The sequence below is a fragment of the Lepidochelys kempii genome, chromosome 5, assembly GCF_965140285.1.
Source record: "Lepidochelys kempii isolate rLepKem1 chromosome 5, rLepKem1.hap1, whole genome shotgun sequence".
NCBI lineage: Eukaryota > Metazoa > Chordata > Testudines > Cheloniidae > Lepidochelys > Lepidochelys kempii.
This window is the reverse complement of record NC_136384.1, coordinates 60,878,393-60,897,025: the sequence shown is the minus strand read 5'-3', so window position 1 is coordinate 60,897,025 and position 18,633 is coordinate 60,878,393. Positions and strand designations below refer to the sequence as shown.

The window sequence follows — 18,633 nt, the reverse complement described above, 5'->3', positions numbered from 1 at the left end:
AGTGATACCTAGTGATAACGCCATTTACGATAACTCACCCTGAACCACATTGGTTTACCCGGGGAAATATAAGCACTTGTGTATTAATGAGTTAAGATGATAAATGTAGTCAAGTCTAAAATTAAACCAATACTAAAGACTTAATATGTAGATACAATATAATCATAGTAATAAAACAATTTATACTTTTCTTTCATTGAAAAGGAGCCAAACACTCTTTACACATTAAATATATACAGCATCACTGAAATCAAGATGAGTGAGTAAGGAGGCAGCCAACTGACCACAGCACACTGGGGGAAACAGTAGGGGAAAGGGAAATGTTTTTGCCAGTGACATAAAGGAAAACCTAAAAGCACCACATGATCTTTAACATCCATGCAAAGCAGGCGGGAAATTTTTTTAAGGCCTCATTTTAAAGACACACCCACCCACACATCAAGATTGTATTTATCGACTTCATCTGAATAACTGGGACTTGTACAAGTGGTTTCAAGGTGTGTAAGTGTTTCACATCTGGTGGTGAGACCAGCCCTCATTCCAGTTTATGAACATTTTCTCACAATTTACTAAATGGGATTTCCTTAATTTCTGACACGGATATTTGTATTTAAGACTTAGCTGCAAATGCAGACATCAAGCTAGTAATTCTCATAAGTATTTGTTTTATTTCCCCCCATTAGTACATCAGAAAGATAAATAAATGACATGCTTCCTTTGTAGGACAGACCTACATTTAAGTGTCCTCAGATGGTTTGAATCAAAGCTATTTAGATTTAGACTTTGTGTTCAAGTTAGCCTATTTATTGAGCCTGTTTTCAAAACACCATGATATTAAGCAGAAATATTACAACACTATATCATCCCAACTTAAATATTATGTTAAATATTATATGCCATTATGTTCCAGTACATTCAATAACATCAAGTTCAAGAGAAACCTTAAAAGCAAGCATTTAGGTCAGCAAAGGCCTAAAGTTCAAATTCAATTTTTGACACAGCAATTTTCAATATTGAAGACAAGGAATTGTAAATTTCCAACAAAATATATTCTTTAAACAGCATGATGGGTTTGCACAGCACTTTACAAAAACAAACAAACAATTAACTGGTATTAAATATTAAACTCACTGACTGGTACCCTGAGGATGACAGCCTTCAGAAACAGAGGGAGAAGATTACAAGAAAGTAGGCGGTTTCTCCCAATTTACAAGGGAGAATAAGACAGACTGGCCTGAGCTATGGATAGAGAGGTTACACTTAGATAAGGTCACTGTTATTTTAAATCCACTTCTCTAAGTGCCGAGTACCTCTTGGGCAAAATAAATCAGGCTTTGTTTTGAAGAAGCTGTTTCTATCTCACTGCAAATGCATGCTGTCACAGACTCTGAAAGAGAGAACCGTTGCAGGGTCCAACCCCAGTTAAATCTGCTCAATTTGTCACACTTGATATCCAGGGGGCTGTAACCCAGAACCTGGTCTGAGAGTGGGTGAATTGTGGAATTCCATCCCAGAAAAGGTAAAGAGATGATTTCTGATACCTATGTGGGGTGTACTCAGGGAGACCTAGAAACGGGACAACAGGGCAGCCTACCAAGGTATCATGACAAGGGGTACTTTTCCAGTGGAGAAAGAAGGGTCTGCAAGGAAACAGCTTCTTCAAAACTTCAGGAGGAAATGAAGAATCTCCTCAGTACTGGAGATGAAAAAATCAAACAAATTTACTTTTCATCAACTTAGGTCTCATTTTACTGCAATTATTAATTCACGTAAAAGTTTTGCTTTCAGACAAAAATGTAGATTTTCCTATTAATTTACTAGAAATATAGTAGTAGTAGTAGTAGTAGTAGTGGGATGTGAGAGATCCAGGTTCTCACTCTGGGGCACTCTCTGATGAGTGCCCTGACTGCTAGCTAGGCTACTGGATAGCAATAGCTGGTGGATTGGATTCTTGCAGTTTCCCCTGATGAGGCTGTTTCACTTTGTATAACTAATTGAATAATCATTGGACCAAGGACTTTAAGCCAGAGTTACAAAGGGCTCTCACAAAAACTAGGCAACAAAATAACAGATGAAATTGAATGTTGATAAATGCAAAGTAATGCACATTGGAAAACATAATCCCAACTATCCATACAAAATAATGGAGCCTGAATTAGATCTTGCCACTCAAGAAAGATCTTGCAGACATTGTAAACAGTTCTCTGGAAACATCTGCTCAACATGCAGCGACAAAAAAAGCTAAAAGAATGCTAGGAACCAATAATAAAATAGAAAATATCATAATGCCACTATAGAAATCCATGGTACACCCACACCTTGAGTGTGCAGTTTTGGTCACCCCATCCCAAAAACAACATATTAGAATTGGAAGGGGTACAGAGAAGGGCAACAAAAGTGGTTGGGGCATGGAACAGCTTCCAAATGGAGAGATTAAAAAGACTGGTTTCAGAGTAACAGCCGTGTTAGTCTGTATTCGCAAAAAGAAAAGGAGGACTTGTGGCACCTTAGAGACTAACCAATTTATTAGAGCATAAGTGAGCTGTAGCTCACGAAAGCTTATGCTCTAATAAATTGGTTAGTCTCTAAGGTGCCACAAGTCCTCCTTTTCTTTTTATTAAAAAGACTGGGACTGTTCATTTGGGGGGGGGGGAAGATGTCTAAGGGTCTATACAATTATGAATGGTGCGGAGAAAGTAAACAGAGAAGTGTAATTTGCCTCTTTACATAACACAAGAACCAGAGTCACCCAATGAAATTAATAGGCAGCAGGTTTAAAACAAACATGAGGAAATACTTTTTCACACAACGTACAGTCAACTTGTGGAGCTTGTTGCCACAGGATGTTGAAGGCCAAAAGTATAACCGGGTTCAGAAAAGATTTAGATGAAGTCATGGAGGATATGTCCATCAACGGCTATTAGCCAAGATGATCAGGGATGCAATCTCATGCTCTGGGTGTGCCTAAACATCTGACTGCCAGACGCTGGGAGTGGACAACAGAGGATGGATCACTTGATAATTTCCGTATTCTTTTCATTCTCTTTGAAGCATCTGGCACTGCCCACTGTCAGAAGACAGGATACTGGGCTATGTGGACCATTGGTCTCACCTAGTATGGCCGTTCTTATGTTCAGGTTAGTGCCCAGCCACTGGGGTATGGAATCATTCTTATCTCCAAACTCTGGCTGGGAGAAGATTCCTGTGGTGCAAGAACTGGAGAAAAGTGTCATAAGGTTGCTTTCAGAGGACCAGTCTTGGCATGCTGCAGGAGGGGCTGCACTTTGTAGCATTACAGAGAATTCAGGCAGGGCTGTGCTGTGCCCTTAGGCAGCTAAGGACAGGCTGCCATAATTCTGACAGGGCCACCAGGGCTGTCTAAATTATGCAGGGTGCAGCGGAGCAGCTCAAGGTCCAGGTGGTGCAAAGATGGCTTAAAGCCACCATAAGACCCACTGTCTTACAGGCACAGCCCAGACTCTCCTATCCATGTTTAGCTTTGCAGGAAAGCACCAATCATGGTAGTTCTACAGATATGCTATACAGACACACAAATAAATTTTATATATAAACAGGTCTTAGAATTGGTAGTTGTACTATTCTTTGTTGCCCTGACTAAATGACAAAATAGCAAGTAGCTGTGGTAGGAAATATATTGGACTAAATGTAAGTTTAAGGACGCAAGTAAGAAATTATCTCCATCAGGTCAAGGAAAAGCCATGAAGGCTTTCATCTCTGTATCTAAGATTTTTTTTATTCTGAAGTCTGAACCAACACCTTACGAGTATTACCACTATCCTTTTGCTGTGGCTTGCTATGGCGTGATGATGTAACTGAGTCTCAAATTCATGATTTAAAAAAAAAAAATCTAATGTGACCAATTAAGGGCATATTTTGCATTCTTTGCAACATCTGTACATAAGAACACTTTCACTATGTCTGTTTACTACAGCATACACTGAAATTACAATTGCTATCACATTTCATCTACAACAAAGTTATTTTATTGTAAAGTATCAGAGTGTAGAAAAGTCAAAATGCTCAAAACAAACAAATCTAACCTAAGAGGACTCCTTATCCTCACTAGAACAGTTTGCTCAATATACATGCCTAATAAAAATAATCAGTCATTAATAACCACTGAACATTTGTAATAAATATCTGGTTCCAAGACCAAACCAGCCTGAGCATCATCAGTGGATTTATTGCTGAGTTCACGTCTCCATTGCATGAAAGCTAAATGGAAGTTTTAATGTGCCTCAGCCAGCTGTATCAATGTAACTTATTCCCTCTAGTCAAGCAACACCAATTCCAGAAATGGCTATTATCCCCTTTTCTTTTAGTTTCTTTAACACTATACGTTGCTATTAGAAAAGAACTGCAAATTGAAACATTACTAATCAGCCCATTCCTTCTGACAGTTAAGACTTTAGATTATTCTTAATCTTTTAATGAATTATAATTTGTCCTACTATTTCAGTAGGTATCCTTATTATAAAGCAGCATTTCTTTGCATTTTCCTTTATGGGGCAAATTCTTTCCCCAGACCTCAGCCTAAATCGAGTTGGGCGTGAAGAGTATCCATATCTTGGCAGATCCCCCATTGCCATCCCATTCTCAATTCCTTTGTGCAGGGCAGCACAGTATGGATTCCCCAGATTCTGTCCTCCTTCAACCCTTCCTCTTATGAATCAGAATCACCAGTCTTTGTACATTTGGAGGAGGGGGCAGGATTTGCCCCTTCTGTATAATTAATTACTAAACACAGCCAATATAATACTTTATAAGCACACAATCCTAAATTAGGATAGAGGATTAGTTTATCAGTTTAGAGGATTTATCTTGTCTAGTATTCATATATTCTTAGTACTGCGGACAAAATCCTAATATTAATGGGGCTGCAATTTTTAAGGAGGCTGGCACCCCAACTTCAAATAAGCAGCATGGAGCTATCTTAAAACTGCCGTATCTTGACAGGGTGAGACCCCCAGCTACTAAAATGTCAGTTCTGTACAAGTACCACCACAGGCTTGAGGATGTCATCACAGCATTTCATGCTTTGGCAATCCCTGCCAGTGATACAGACTTACATAGGGCTATTACAAGCCAGCATAGGTTGGAGAAGCCCCAAGGTTGTGTAACTTATGTTGGAGGCCAAACTGGGCCACAGCAGCCTTAGGAATCTGGAAAGCATAAAGGAAGCTTGGTTCCTTTTAACCCTTCCTGATTCAGCTCTGACAACCACAGTTCTAATGTAGCTGAGGTTCTGAGTCAAGCTGATCATTATACAGGTATGAATGAGTGAGCACCACAATACTACAGAAAGCTAGTAGAAAGTTTAATGGCTCATTTGCATGAAAAACGTTGTCAATATCCTTTGATACAAAATCAGTAAGGACAATATGGGAAGTACTGTAAACTGGTACTGTAAATACACAAAATTTTAAAAACTAACTTTTGAGCTAAATTTTTAAATGTATTTTAAAGATATGCATTTTCCAGGATGATGATAAGAAAAATGGATAATTGTAGTAGTAGTTTTTCCATTTTTTTTTTATTTATTTGACAACTATTCAAAAAGTTAGTCACATGAGAACTGCAGGCATAACTGTACACCCTGGAAAAAAGTAACCAACTATAGTGAAATCAGACAAATTTTAGGGTCAACGTCCTTGAAACCAGCAAGAATTCTGGCACAAAGTTCCTCATGACAGAAAATGTGCTAGAAGGGGAAAAAAGAGGGGTTGATATGGTGCAAGTGAACTCTGCTCTGCTGAGAGAGCCACAGGCATTCAGTTCAGCCTGAAAAGTTGATGGCATTGGCCACAGAGGGGTAGTGGCCAGGAGGTGCATTTATTCAGTATTTCCACACTGCAGCTTCCTTCAGTGGGACTATGGAAGCCTTGGCTCAGCGCTTTAAAATGCCAGAAGGGATCAAAAGGAATATTTCTTAGGTAGCACTAGGCCAGCGTAGGATGTGCCATGTGTACTCCTGTATCCACAAGAATGAATCTCGCCAGTGTCCATGATAAACTATCACAATTGAACCAATGGAACTGATCTTAATGGTTAGAAAGATGAAAAGTAGATGGCTGAGTTGCCATTGCCATAGTTTCTAGTGTTGCCAGTAAGGGATGTACCTGTTCTCCAAAAGATTTTTTTAGGTTCTCAGATATTTCCTGAATAAACTCTGGAAGTTTCTGGAAAGTCTGTAGCTCTCCAACATAAAGATCTACTAACCAATCAGTAAGAGACCCACTTTTCAATTTACAGCCATTAATAGCTACTAATGGAAGTGAATTTAAGTGGGCTACTTCTTTAAAAGGTAAAGGAGAGGGTGAAGATAAGTTATAAACTGAACAAAAATTTAGCAACAACTTATTAAATAAAATTAACCAAAGTTCTCTTTGCTGGCTGTGGAAATCTTTTTCCACACGTTCATAGAAGTCCTTGACAGTCTCTTCTGGGTGGACAATATCCAAAAGTTCTTGTTTTACTGCTAGGGACTCCACATAATCCAGTGGCAATTTCCCATAAAAGTCCCTCTGCTGTAGGAGCAGTGGTCCTGCAAGAAAAATATAAAGCATTAATAGTAACAGCATTTTTAAGATAGCAGCTGAGCAGTGCTGCTATTTTTTGGGGAAGGGAGCAGCACCTAGGGGTTCTGTTTATAACCTCTTTTAGTACTAAATTATGTTGGCACAAATTAACTAATTACATACTGACTGCCTAGTCAAGACACATTAGTAAGCAATTTCAAGTCAACTGCCTAGTTTTGTACAGAATTATAAGCGCCTTGGTTTACCACCTGATATATTATATGAAAAGCAAATTATTATTTGGAAAAGGAAAAAAATCACAATCATCTTAATTATTTTAAATTTAAGTGATAATATACTGCAAACATACAAACTAACATGCATTATATTGGAAGTGTTGCAAATGTTAATTGTCCGGCTACACTGGAAGAAGGAAAGGAGCATATGTATATGGTTTAATCAGGACGCAACTTTATTATTTGATGTCTGGGACTACCCAGCAGATAAGTGTACAGTGCAGCTAACTCCATGTTCATTCGATGTCCACCTGGGGACTTCTGCCAGCCCCCACTTCTCCTTTTCCATCCTGGTCCCAGACAACCCATTGCTGGGACATTACCATCCCCCCACCTGGAATGAGGGTTAAGGTGGGCTATCAAGGAATTGGGGGTTGGCTCCCTGCCATGCCAGTCATTGGTGCCCCGAACCCCACCCTGTTCAGCTCCTTTAACAAACACCTCCTTTAAGTTTTTTACCAAGGAGCTTCTCCCACCAGACTTGCCCTTATCAACTCCCCTGGTTCCTGAGGGATGAGTCAGTGTCACAATGCTGACCCCACCCTGCCTTTGCAGCAATGTCTGTGCCTCTCTCGTCCCAATCCTTAAATTGATATACCCCTTTCCCCAGCAAGCCAGACAATGTCCCTTCCCCGCACTCCGCTGATTTAAGGTGCAGTGTGGTCAGTTTCATTAAGAATTTCTAGTGATCAGTTATTTGATATACTCTTGCAGAAGCTGGGCCCAAATACAGCATTAATTAGCAAAGTCCAGATTTTACCTTATGTTATTGCTGGGCTGGCTAAAGCACAAGCTGGTCAAGTAACTTTTCCCCAGGTCATGCACCAAGTCAGCTGGCAAGATGAGAATCCAGGTCCCTCTCAGCTACTAAATACTAAGTTACAATACCTGTTTTTAGCAATCTCTGCAATACAGAGGCTAGGTATTGTATTAAACTGTGTTCAATTAACTTTCAACAGGCAACATGTTAGCTCTTCAGACTGTGTCAGATTCTTCCTTTTAATAATCCCTAAATGTATTACTAAAATAGTTTGTCAAATTTGTAACACTTTACAAATGTATTGATCACAAGTAAATTAAATGGTCACACCAGAAATATGTTAATGCACAACACATGGTGTTTTCAAGACTGCTTATTTAAGTTGCAAATTTGGGTTGCTATAAAATGGCATCGTTTCTTTAACATAATGTGTCTATTAGCCATCTTTCGATAAGGTAAATTGCAGTTTAAACTCTAATAGAAGGTTATTGTACCATGTACATAACACTAAATCTAGCAACAATAGCTAGAGTATTTTAAATTACTTAATGCTGCTTTAACTATAATACTGTTTTAACCTAACACTGATTATGTAAAGTAGCTACAATAACTTTTGCAAAGTGAAGCCTTTTTGAAGAAAAAGAGAATACCTTGTAAAAATCTGAATACTAGAGAGAGAAAGAGAAAATGAAAGTTAATGCAGAAATGCTCCAAATTACAGCTACCAAGCCTTAGTGAATCTAAGATGAATGTGTAATGCAGTTCCCACAACCATGGTGTCAAACTGGTTGACAGGCCAAAACCTAGAATCTGACAAAGGCAAAGATAAGGCTGCATGGAGTCTGTACAGTTGCCAGAAAACCTTGATGAATGCAAGTGCAAGTAGATCTCCCCGAGGACAAGAGGATCATCCACTGCCTATTCTTCACAAAGGCTCAGGAAAAATGCACATCTGTCAGTGCAATGCCATTTTCTATTGAAGAGTTGGGCTTACTATAATATTGGCTCTTGTATCACTTAGACCAGTTGAAGGGAGGCCAGGTATTGGCTTGGCATGTCAGATACATGGGTGAGTAGACAAATAAAACACCTGGGAGCCACAGCATTGAAGCTCATCAAACATACCGAGGTAGAACAGCAGAAGAATGTATTGATTAAGAGATGATGTCTGCCCAACAGACACAGAAGTAGCCTTTAGGGGGCAGGAGAAGACTGTAAATACAGAAGTCTTATAATTCCAAAAACCAAACATAATTTTGTCTCTAGCTGAATTAAGTTATAAGTCATCTAAATACAGTGCATTCTTTTGCCTTATGTGGTTATGTGCAGAATGATCACTATCACAAAGATTTGGACATGGGATATAATACATAGAGATTAGATTGACACAAAGTAGGTGTGAACAGTACAAGCAACATAAATCTTTGTTTTAGCAGATGAGACATTAACTGTCTTTTTTAAACAGTCAATTTTTTACATGAGCTTTGTTCATGAACACAGTAAGTTAATTCAGCTGGTATAGCATTTATCAAGACATGATCTAAGAATCCTGTCACTAAAGAAAAAAATTATTAAAAGCATGCATTGTAAATTGTATTGGGAGCAATGTATGCATGTTAAACTATGGTCTCCCTCCTATTGGTACCCCTCTCCCCAAACAGCAGTTATGACAACTACAAAATGCCCTTTCTTCAGCTAGTTTGTCAGCAAACCGTATTTTTTAAAGATAACCATTTTCATAAATACTGAGCAAGTTTTCATTTAAATTTATAAACACGACCTAGAAAACTAGACTAGCAAATCTCTATAGAAATCCTTGCAATATTGATTAAAACAATAAAAAAATTCTGTAGATTTGCTTGGTAACTGGGTAATCTTTATGTTCACTCTCTAAAATCTTTCAGAATATAACTCTCTAACTCATCATGGGAGTATAAAACATTTTAAACAAAGAAAAAAAATCAAACCACTCAAACCCTGAAAAGAATTTACAAGTCAAGGATATATTATATTTCACATATTTATGAGAATCTGAATAAGTGAAAAAATCATAAGGATTTTATCTATAGTGACCAAACCAGCTTTTAAAGTTTATTTTAAACATTTCTTTTAAAATAGTATTGCATTTTAACCATCAGCAAAGAAGGATGCTATGAACTTCATATGGACTCATTTAACACTGGACACTTTCTTAAAACCAGTTTAGCATAAATGCACTCACCCCCATGCTGAAGTAGCAGTTTGCCAATTTCTACATGTCCGTTTGACAGTGCATCATGCAAAGGAGTCACCCCGTCCACTTGACTGAGCAGGTCTACCTCTGGACAACGCTGCAAAATTTCACGGACACACACTGTGCTACCATGGTTACAGGCTTCATGCAAAGGCGTCCAGCCAGCATAGTCTGAATTATAAATCAAGGGAAGTTTTAAAAGAGCAAAAGTAGTAGTAAACTGTTCATAATATTATAATTCTGATTCATTAAACAGCACTACTTTCTTTCTGCTAACTAGCACCACACTTACCTTTTAACGTTTGAAGATTAATCCCATTTTAAAATAATAAAAAGAAATTCATTCAAAAACACATAGAAAATTTTTAAGACTTCACCTATGACTTAATATAAAACATGGTTGGACTTTAGTTACAGGCTAGCTGTTCATAAAACCTGTGCTTTAAGTCATGACTCCATATTATTAAAACAATTAGGATTTTCTTTTAAGTATTTCTAAAAGGTGAACTTTGTATTTCAAAATGAAAATACTAAAATTATTTGGTTGGTTTAATATGTTGGTTCAGTACAGAAAATCAACATGCTTACCTTTAACATTAATGTCTGTTCCAGGAAAAGGGAGAAGCTGAATCAGTCTCTCCACTTTGTTTCTTATGCAAGCTATATGCAGGGCTGTCTCTCCTACCATAAAAAAATAATAGATTATACTACACTAGGCAAGATAGCAACTAAAGAAATAATCAACTAGGAGATCTGGCTGCATGCCAGAAAATTCAATAATGAGTAAGATTTTCCTTTGTCCTGTTTAAACATCTTTAAAAAAAAAAATTTTTTTTTAAACCCACAGAGCTTCTGTTCCGTCACAGATCCAGCAATGAAATTGCACTGCAAAAGGTTTAACAGTGGAATTATCACCCCCCCAATTCAAGGTTTAAAGCTTCAATCACACTATAAAAGCACTGAATGATCACAGAACACCAAAAATACTGGGTTTTCAAGCAATAAAAGTTTAGCGTGCAGTTGCCGTCCCTTAAATTTATTCATGAACCTACGTTAAATGTATGATTCTTTTTACACAGCATTTATAGCTTAATTCAAATGAATGTTTCTGGCTAAGCACGAGTGCCTCTACACATTCAAGTATAATTCAGAATTTCAAATCCTTTAACAGATGGTTTGCTGTTTCTCAATAGGCTGTCTGACTTGGCTACCATAGCGCAGAGAGAGAGAGAGAGTCATTTAAAAAAAAAAAAAAACCCACAAGGGAAAAAAAAATCGTCCACAGAGGCAAGGTACCATTTAAAGCTGAAACAAAGGTGACAAACTGAATAGCAAGAGACTGAACTGCTATGTATAAGTAAAGACACAGTTAATGAATACATGGTAAGAACTTCAGGCCTACTGTATGTATAAATTTGTTTTCAATAAGTGATTATATCTGAACAAAAAGCCAGATCAAAATCTTGATGCAAGCTGACTGAAGATGCAACAGCAAACAGGTTAGAAATGAAATATATATCAGACTAATTTTCTCAATCTATACAATAGTGCCAAAACAGTGTATTTTTACAATATTTAATGCACACATTAAAGTACAACTGTCAGTTCCCTACTAGTTCTTTTCAGTAGAATTTTTATTTTTATTGAGATGCTACTTGAGATTTTGGTAGAGAGATGGAGAAGATGAAGGGTTGACCATTTTCTGCCCTATTCTTCTAGTTCATTTTGCCTTTATAAAGACCGCATGCAATCATTCACATTAATTTTACTTACAGAAGCAGTAAAGGGAAAGGGCACCAATTTTTAAAATGCATGGCCTGGCTCTGTTACTGAGGAAATTTTTTTTTTTTTAAACCCCAAAATGGGGTGAATTTTTTGTCCATTGTTTGAGACATACACTACTGAATATAAAATCTTAAATGATGAGGGCTTTTTTTTTTCTGCCAATTTTACTTCAGTTCTCCCTTGAGTGTCTACATGATAGATATATTTGTATTAGAAACACGATTGGTAAGGCTCAGATTAAAAAACAAAAAAACAAAACAAAAAAAACCACCCAGTTCCAGCAAGTGATTCTGGCCAGGTATAGACTTGTGTAAAGTGCATTTTATTAAATTTGTATAGTAAGTGAGGCCTGAGTGAATTACTGCAGGGCTATTTCCTTCTAAGGTACTTGGGTTCCAGTATAGTTAAGACTAAAAGCCAAATGCATTTCATAGTCTGGGCTCAATGCCTGGAAGAAAACCGTCCATATGCTTAACACAGCTATGCAACATAGCATACTTCTCAGTCTTTGTTCACAAAATGTCTAGGACTGAAAGAGATGAAGACTGAATTATACTTTCAAATCAGAAGACGTTGATCCTACCAAGTACAGGTTGAGGTGGATTAGCAAAGTAAGACGGGCAAGACTGGAATGAGCTCACACAAGCTATACACTCTAATTTTTTTTTTGGGGGGGGGGGGGGGGGAGGGCGGAGGGGAATAGAGTAAGCAGCTTTATTTCACCATGTATAAAATGATTTCTCTCTCAAAATGTTGAAAACAACAAATATGATACACAAGGAAGTATTTCTTGGGCTTGGGACATCACTTTAGCTCAGCATTCATCAGGGCAAGTATATCAAACCTGGAAGTACTGACTGTAACCATATGAAATTTTTAGCATAAATTAGATATACAGAATACCTTTAATATTAGTCTTATAAAAGTGCATCTCTTCATCCAAAGGGTGGCGATTCTCTTTGGTGTTTGACACCTCAACTTCTGCTTTCATCCTTAACTTCTTTGATAATGGAGGGAATTTATTGAAGATCAGTTCACTAAAAGGAAATCAAGCAATGACAAGTATATTTTTATTAAACTAATCTGTTTGGAAAATTATTGAACATATGTACATATTTAATGTTATTACAGCATGTATATACTCCATACATATAATGTGTGTTTCCAAGTTAGAGAGTCTGAAATTTAATCTTAATTAAAAACAACGAAGAGTCCGGCGGCACCTTAAAGACTAACAGATTTATTTGGGCATAAGCTTTCGTGGATACAGACTAACACGGCTACCCCTCTGATACTTAATCTTAATTGCATTTTAAAAACATTTGGCAAAGTACATACTTGTTTAAAGCAGTAATTATATGGGGATCAGACTTAAAAAAAATAATTCTGTGAATACTTACATATTTCCATTATTAATGTAAAATGCTTCCCTAGGGAAATGAACGTGCATCAATATACATATAAACCGAGAGAGGGAAAAAAACCTACCCAGATGTGTTACAAGTTTAAAATGGAGCTTTCTGCCAGTCACAGTAATTTGCAGACAACAACACAGGTCACATAAAGTTCAAGAAATGTGTCAGGTCAGAAGCTGTCCCCCAAAGCAGAATAAAACTGGTGATGTTATAGGTATTACTTACGGTAGATCAGGCAGCAGTTTGGCTTGGTTCTGCTTATCACCATTTAGCATCAGTAATGCCCTTTGAGACTCAGGGCAAGGCCACTGCCTTATTTTCTTCACTTTCTGCACTTTCCCAGTCTCATGCATACCTACTTCTCCTAAAGCAGGCAAATAGGAACAAACCTATTGCAAAAATAATATGTTTGTTACAATTTTTATGACTGTGTTTAGGGAAAAAGTAGTACTGCTTAACTGGTCATTAGAAATTACAATTCATTTTCCCTCCATCTTTTGCTGCATTTACTCTACTTAAGACCGTCTCCAACCACAATCACATCACTACACCCATTACTTTAAAAAAGTTTAAGAATGTTTATACTGCTAAGGTGGGACTACTTAGGTAACAAGATACTACTCAACAGGAGTTCAGGTGGCAAAATTAGGCCAGAAATTAATACCACCCTGTGGAAGAGGGGGAAATCTCCATGAGACCAAGAAAAATTTGCAAAAGGAATGAGAATTTGCCTTATTCACTGAAAAAATGTTTCCATTTACTTTACTGTGCAATTGTCATATGAAGACTTAATAATGCTGACTATGTTATATAAACATTAGTAGAGTTTTCTTTGTGTATGTGTTGATTACACATGGTAAAGCTAGCTTGTGTGTTCATTTCTTAGCTTGTTTTGTCAGCTTACATATGTCTTTCCCCAGTGCTCTGTTTAAAGACTATTTACGGTGAACAATGCATAAAAAAGTTCCAATCTATCTTGAATTCTTCTATATCTGAAGGCAACTGTTCTGTATAGAAGATGGACAGAAAGCTGGCTAGATTGTCGGGCTCAATGGGCAGTGATCAATGGCTCCATGTCTAGTTGGCAGCCGGTATCAAGCGGAGTGCTCCAAGGATTGGTCCCGGGGCTGGTTTTGTTCAATATCTTCATTAATGATCTGGAGGATGGCGTGGATTGCACCCTCAGCAAGTTTGCAGATGATACTAAACTGGGAGGAGTGGTAGATACACTGGAGGGTAGGTTTCAGAGTAGCAGCCGTGTTAGTCTGTATTCGCAAAAAGAAAAAGTACTAGTGGCACCTTAGAGACTAACCAATTTATTTGAGCATAAGCTTTCGTGAGCTACAGCTCACTTCATCGGGTGCATTCAGTGGAAAATACAGTGTGGAGATTTATATATACACAGAACATGAAAAAATGGGTGTTATACACACTGTAAGGAGAGTGATCGCTTAAGATGAGCTATTACCAACAGGAGAGCGGGGGGGGAGGGACCTAGACAAATTAGAGGATTGGGTCAAAAGAAATCTGATGAGGTTCGGCAAGGACAAGTGCAGAGACCTGCACTTAGGACGGAAGAATCCCATGCACTGCTACACACTAGGGACTGAGTGGCTAGGCAGCAGTTCTGCAGAAAAGGATCTAGGGGTTCCAGTGGACAAGAAACTGGATATGAGTCAGTGTGCCCTTGTTGCCAAGAAGGCTAACGGCATTTGGGGCTGTATAAGTAGGAGCATTGCCAGCAGATTGAGGAACGTGATCGTTCCCCTCTATTTGGCATTGGTGAGGCCTCATCTGGAGTACTGTGTCCAGTTTTGGGCCCCACGCTACAAGAAGGATATGGAAAAATTGGAAAACGTCCAGCGGAGGGCAACAAAAATGGGGGCTGGAGCACATGATTTATGAGGAGAGACTGAGGGAACTGGGATTATTTAGTCTGCAGAAGAGAAGAATGAGGGGGGGGATTTGATAGCTGCTTTCAATTACCTGAAAGGGGGTTCCAAAGAGGATGGATCTAGACTGTTCTCAGTGGTACCAGATGATAGAACAAGGAGTAATAGTGTCAAGTTGCAGTGGGGGAGGTTTAGATTGGATATTAAGCCCTGGTCTACACTAGGACTTTAGGTCGAATTTAGCAGCGTTAAATCGATTTAAACCTGCACCCGTCCACACAATGAAGCCCTTTATTTCGACTTAAAGGGCTCTTAAAATCGATTTCCTTACTCCACCCCTGACAAGTGGATTAGCGCTTAAATCGACGTTGCTGGCTCGAATTTGGGGTACTGTGGACACAATTCGATGGTATTGGCCTCCGGGAGCTATCCCAGAGTGCTCCATTCTGACCGCTCTGGACAGCACTCTCAACTCAGATGCACTGGCCAGGTAGACAGGAAAAGAACCGCGAACTTTTGAATCTCATTTCCTGTTTGGCCAGCGTGGCAAGCTGCAGGTGACCATGCAGAGCTCATCAGCACAGGTGACCATGATGGAGTCCCAGAATCGCAAAAGAGCTCCAGCATGGACCGAACGGGAGGTACGGGATCTGATCGCTGTTTGGGGAGAGGAATCCATGCTATCAGAACTCCGTTCCAGTTTTCGAAATGCCAAAACCTTTGTCAAAATCTCCCAGGGCATGAAGGACAGAGGCCATAACAGGGACCCGAAGCAGTGCCGCGTGAAACTGAAGGAGCTGAGGCAAGCCTACCAGAAAACCAGAGGGGCGAACAGCCGCTCTGGGTCAGAGCCCCAAACATGCCGCTTCTATGATGAGCTGCATGCCATTTTAGGGGGTTCAGCCACCACTACCCCAGCCGTGTTGTTTGACTCCTTCAATGGAGATGGAGGCAATACGGAAGTAGGTTTTGGGGACGAAGAAAATGATGATGAGGAGGAGGTTGTAGATAGCTCACAGCAAGCAAGCGGAGAAACCGGTTTTCCCGACAGCCAGGAACTGTTTCTCACCCTAGACCTGGAGCCAGTACCCCCCGAACCCACAACCAAGGCTGCCTCCTGGACCCAGCAGGCGGAGAAGGGACCTCTGGTGAGTGTACCTTTTAAAATGCTATACATGGTTTAAAAGCAAGCATGTGAAAGGATTACTTTGCCCTGGCATTTGTGGTTCTCCTAGATGTAGTCCTAAAGCCTTTGCAAAAGGTTTCTGGGGAGGGCAGCCTTATTTCGTCCTTCATGGTAGGACACTTTACCACTCCAGGCCAGTAACACGTACTCGGGAATCACTGTAGAACAAAGCATTGCAGTGTATGTTTACTGGCATTCAACCAAAATCCGTTCTTTATCTCTCTGTGTTATCCTCAGGAGAGTGAGATATAATTCATGGTCACCTGGTTGAAATAGAGTGCTTTTCTTCAGGGGACACTCAGAGGAGCCCATTCCTGCTGGGCTGTTTGCCTGTGGCTAAACAGAAATGTTCCCCGCTGTTAGCCACAGGGAGGGGGGAAGGTTGAGGGGGTAGTCACGCGGTGGGAGGAGGCAAGATGCGACCTTGTAACGAAAGCACATGTGTTATGTATGTAATGTTAACAGCAAGGTTTACCCTGAAAGAGTGTAGCGACTGTTTTATAAAATGTGTCTTTTTAAATACCGCTGTCCCTTTTTTTTTCTCCACCAGCTGCATGTGTTTCAATGATCACAGGATCTTCTCCTTCCCAGAGGCTAGTGAAGCTTAGAAAGAAAAAAAAACGCACTCGCGATGAAATGTTCTCCGAGCTCATGCTGTCCTCCCACACTGACAGAGCACAGACGAATGCGTGGAGGCAAATAATGTCAGAGTGCAGGAAAGCACAAAATGACCGGGAGGAGAGGTGGAGGGCTGAAGAGAGTAAGTGGCGGGCTGAAGAGAGTAAGTGGCAGGCTGAAGAGAGGGCTGAAGCTCAAATGTGGCGGCAGCGTGATGAGAGGAGGCAGGATTCAATGCTGAGGCTGCTGCAGGACCAAACCAGTATGCTCCAGTGTATGGTTGAGCTGCAGCAAAGGCAGCTGGAGCACAGACTGCCACTGCTGCCCCTCTGTAACCAACTGCCCTCCTCCCCAAGTTCCATAGCCTCCACACCCAGACGCCCAAGAACGCAGTGGGGGGGCCTCCGGCCAACCAGCCACTCCACCACAGAGGATTGCCCAAAAAAAAGAAGGCTGTCATTCAATAAATTTTAAAGTTGTAAACTTTTAAAGTGCTGTGCTTAAAGTGCTGTGTGGCATTTTCCTTCCCTCCTCCACCACCCCTCCTGGGATACCTTGGTAGTCATCTCCCTATCTGTGTGATGAATGAATAACGAATGCATGACTGTGAAGCAGCAATGACTTTATTGCCTCTGCAAGCAATGATTAAAGGGAGGAGGGGAGGGTGGTTAGCTTACAGGGAAGTAGAGTGAACCAAGGGGCGGTGGGTTTCATCAAGGAGAAGGAGAAACTTTCACACCGTAGCCTGGCCAGTCATGAAACTGGTTTTCAAAGCTTCTCTGATGCGTACCGCGCCCTCCTGTGCTCCTCTAACCGCCCTGGTGTCTGGCTGCGCGTAACCAGCAGCTAGGCGATTTGCCTCAACCTCCCACCCCGCCATAAACGTCTCCCCCTTAGTCTCACAGATATTGTGGAGCACACAGCAAGCAGTAATAACAGTGGGAATATTGGTTTCGCTGAGGTCTAAGCGAGTCAGTAAACTGCGCCAGCGCGCCTTTAAACGTCCAAATGCACATTCTACCACCATTCTGCACTTGCTCAGCCTGTAGTTGAACAGCTCCTGACTACTGTCCAGGCTGCCTGTGTACGGCTTCATGAGCCATGGCATTAAGGGGTAGGCTGGGTCCCCAAGGATACATATAGGCATTTCAACATCCCCAACAGTTATTTTCTGGTCTGGGAAGAAAGTCCCTTCCTGCAGCTTTTGAAACAGACCAGAGTTCCTGAAGATGCGAGCGAGCATCATGCACCTTTCCCGGCCATCCCACGTTGATGTTGGTGAAACGTCCCTTGTGATCCACCAGAGCTTGCAGCACTATCGAAAAGTACCCCTTGTGGTTTATGTACTCGGCGGCTTGGTGCTCCGGTGCCTAGATAGGGATATGGGTTCCGTCTATAGCCCCACCACAGTTAGGGAATCCCATTGCAGCAAAGCCATCCACTATGACCTGCACATTTCCCAGGGTCACTACCCTTGATATCAGCAGATCTTTGATTGCGTGGGCTACTTGCATCACAGCAGCCCCCACAGTAGACTTGCCCACTCCAAATTGATTCCCAACTGACCGGTAGCTGTCTGGCGTTGCAAGTTTCCACAGGGCTATCGCCACTCGCTTCTCAACTGTGAGGGCTGCTCTCATCTTGGTATTCATGCGCTTCAGGGCAGGGGAAAGCAAGTCACAAAGTTCCATGAAAGTGCCCCTACGCATGCGAAAGTTTCGCAGCCACTGGGAATCGTCCCAGACCTGCAACACTATGCGGTCCCACCAGTCTGTGCTTGTTTCCCGAGCCCAGAACCGGCGTTCCACAGCATGAACCTGCCCCATTAGCACCATGATGCATGCATTGTCATGGCCCATGCTTTCAGAGAAATCTGTGTCCATGTCCTGATCACTCACGGGACCGCGCT

General features: G+C 40.5%; 2 protein-coding genes across 5 annotated transcripts in view; one reads left to right on the top strand and one right to left on the bottom strand.

Moving 5' to 3' along the window:
- Window positions 1-2,621: 2,621 nt before the first annotated feature.
- Window positions 2,622-18,633, bottom strand: part of SLF1 (SMC5/6 complex localization factor 1) — a 74,871-nt gene continuing 58,859 nt past the window's right edge. For 2 of the 4 annotated variants that reach the window (XM_073344504.1, XM_073344507.1), the window contains 6 exons: window positions 13,254-13,417; window positions 12,517-12,650; window positions 10,417-10,509; window positions 9,817-9,999; window positions 8,246-8,263; window positions 2,622-6,565 (listed from right to left, as the gene is read on the bottom strand). In XM_073344504.1, coding sequence (XP_073200605.1) covers window positions 6,063-6,565; window positions 8,246-8,263; window positions 9,817-9,999; window positions 10,417-10,509; window positions 12,517-12,650; window positions 13,254-13,417 — 1,095 coding nt within the window. In that variant the 3' untranslated portion in view covers window positions 2,622-6,062. Of the gene's footprint in view, window positions 6,566-7,595; window positions 8,264-9,816; window positions 10,000-10,416; window positions 10,510-12,516; window positions 12,651-13,253; window positions 13,418-18,633 lie in introns of all 4 variants that reach the window. The other 2 variants (XR_013635789.1, XM_073344506.2) reach the window with 2 other exon arrangements.
- LOC140912060 (myb/SANT-like DNA-binding domain-containing protein 7) lies at window positions 15,403-17,219 on the top strand. Its single transcript, XM_073346213.2, has 2 exons — window positions 15,403-16,068; window positions 16,657-17,219. The coding sequence occupies exons 1-2, from the start codon at window positions 15,484-15,486 to the stop codon at window positions 16,672-16,674; spliced, it is 603 nt and encodes a 200-aa protein (XP_073202314.1). The 5' UTR covers window positions 15,403-15,483; the 3' UTR covers window positions 16,675-17,219.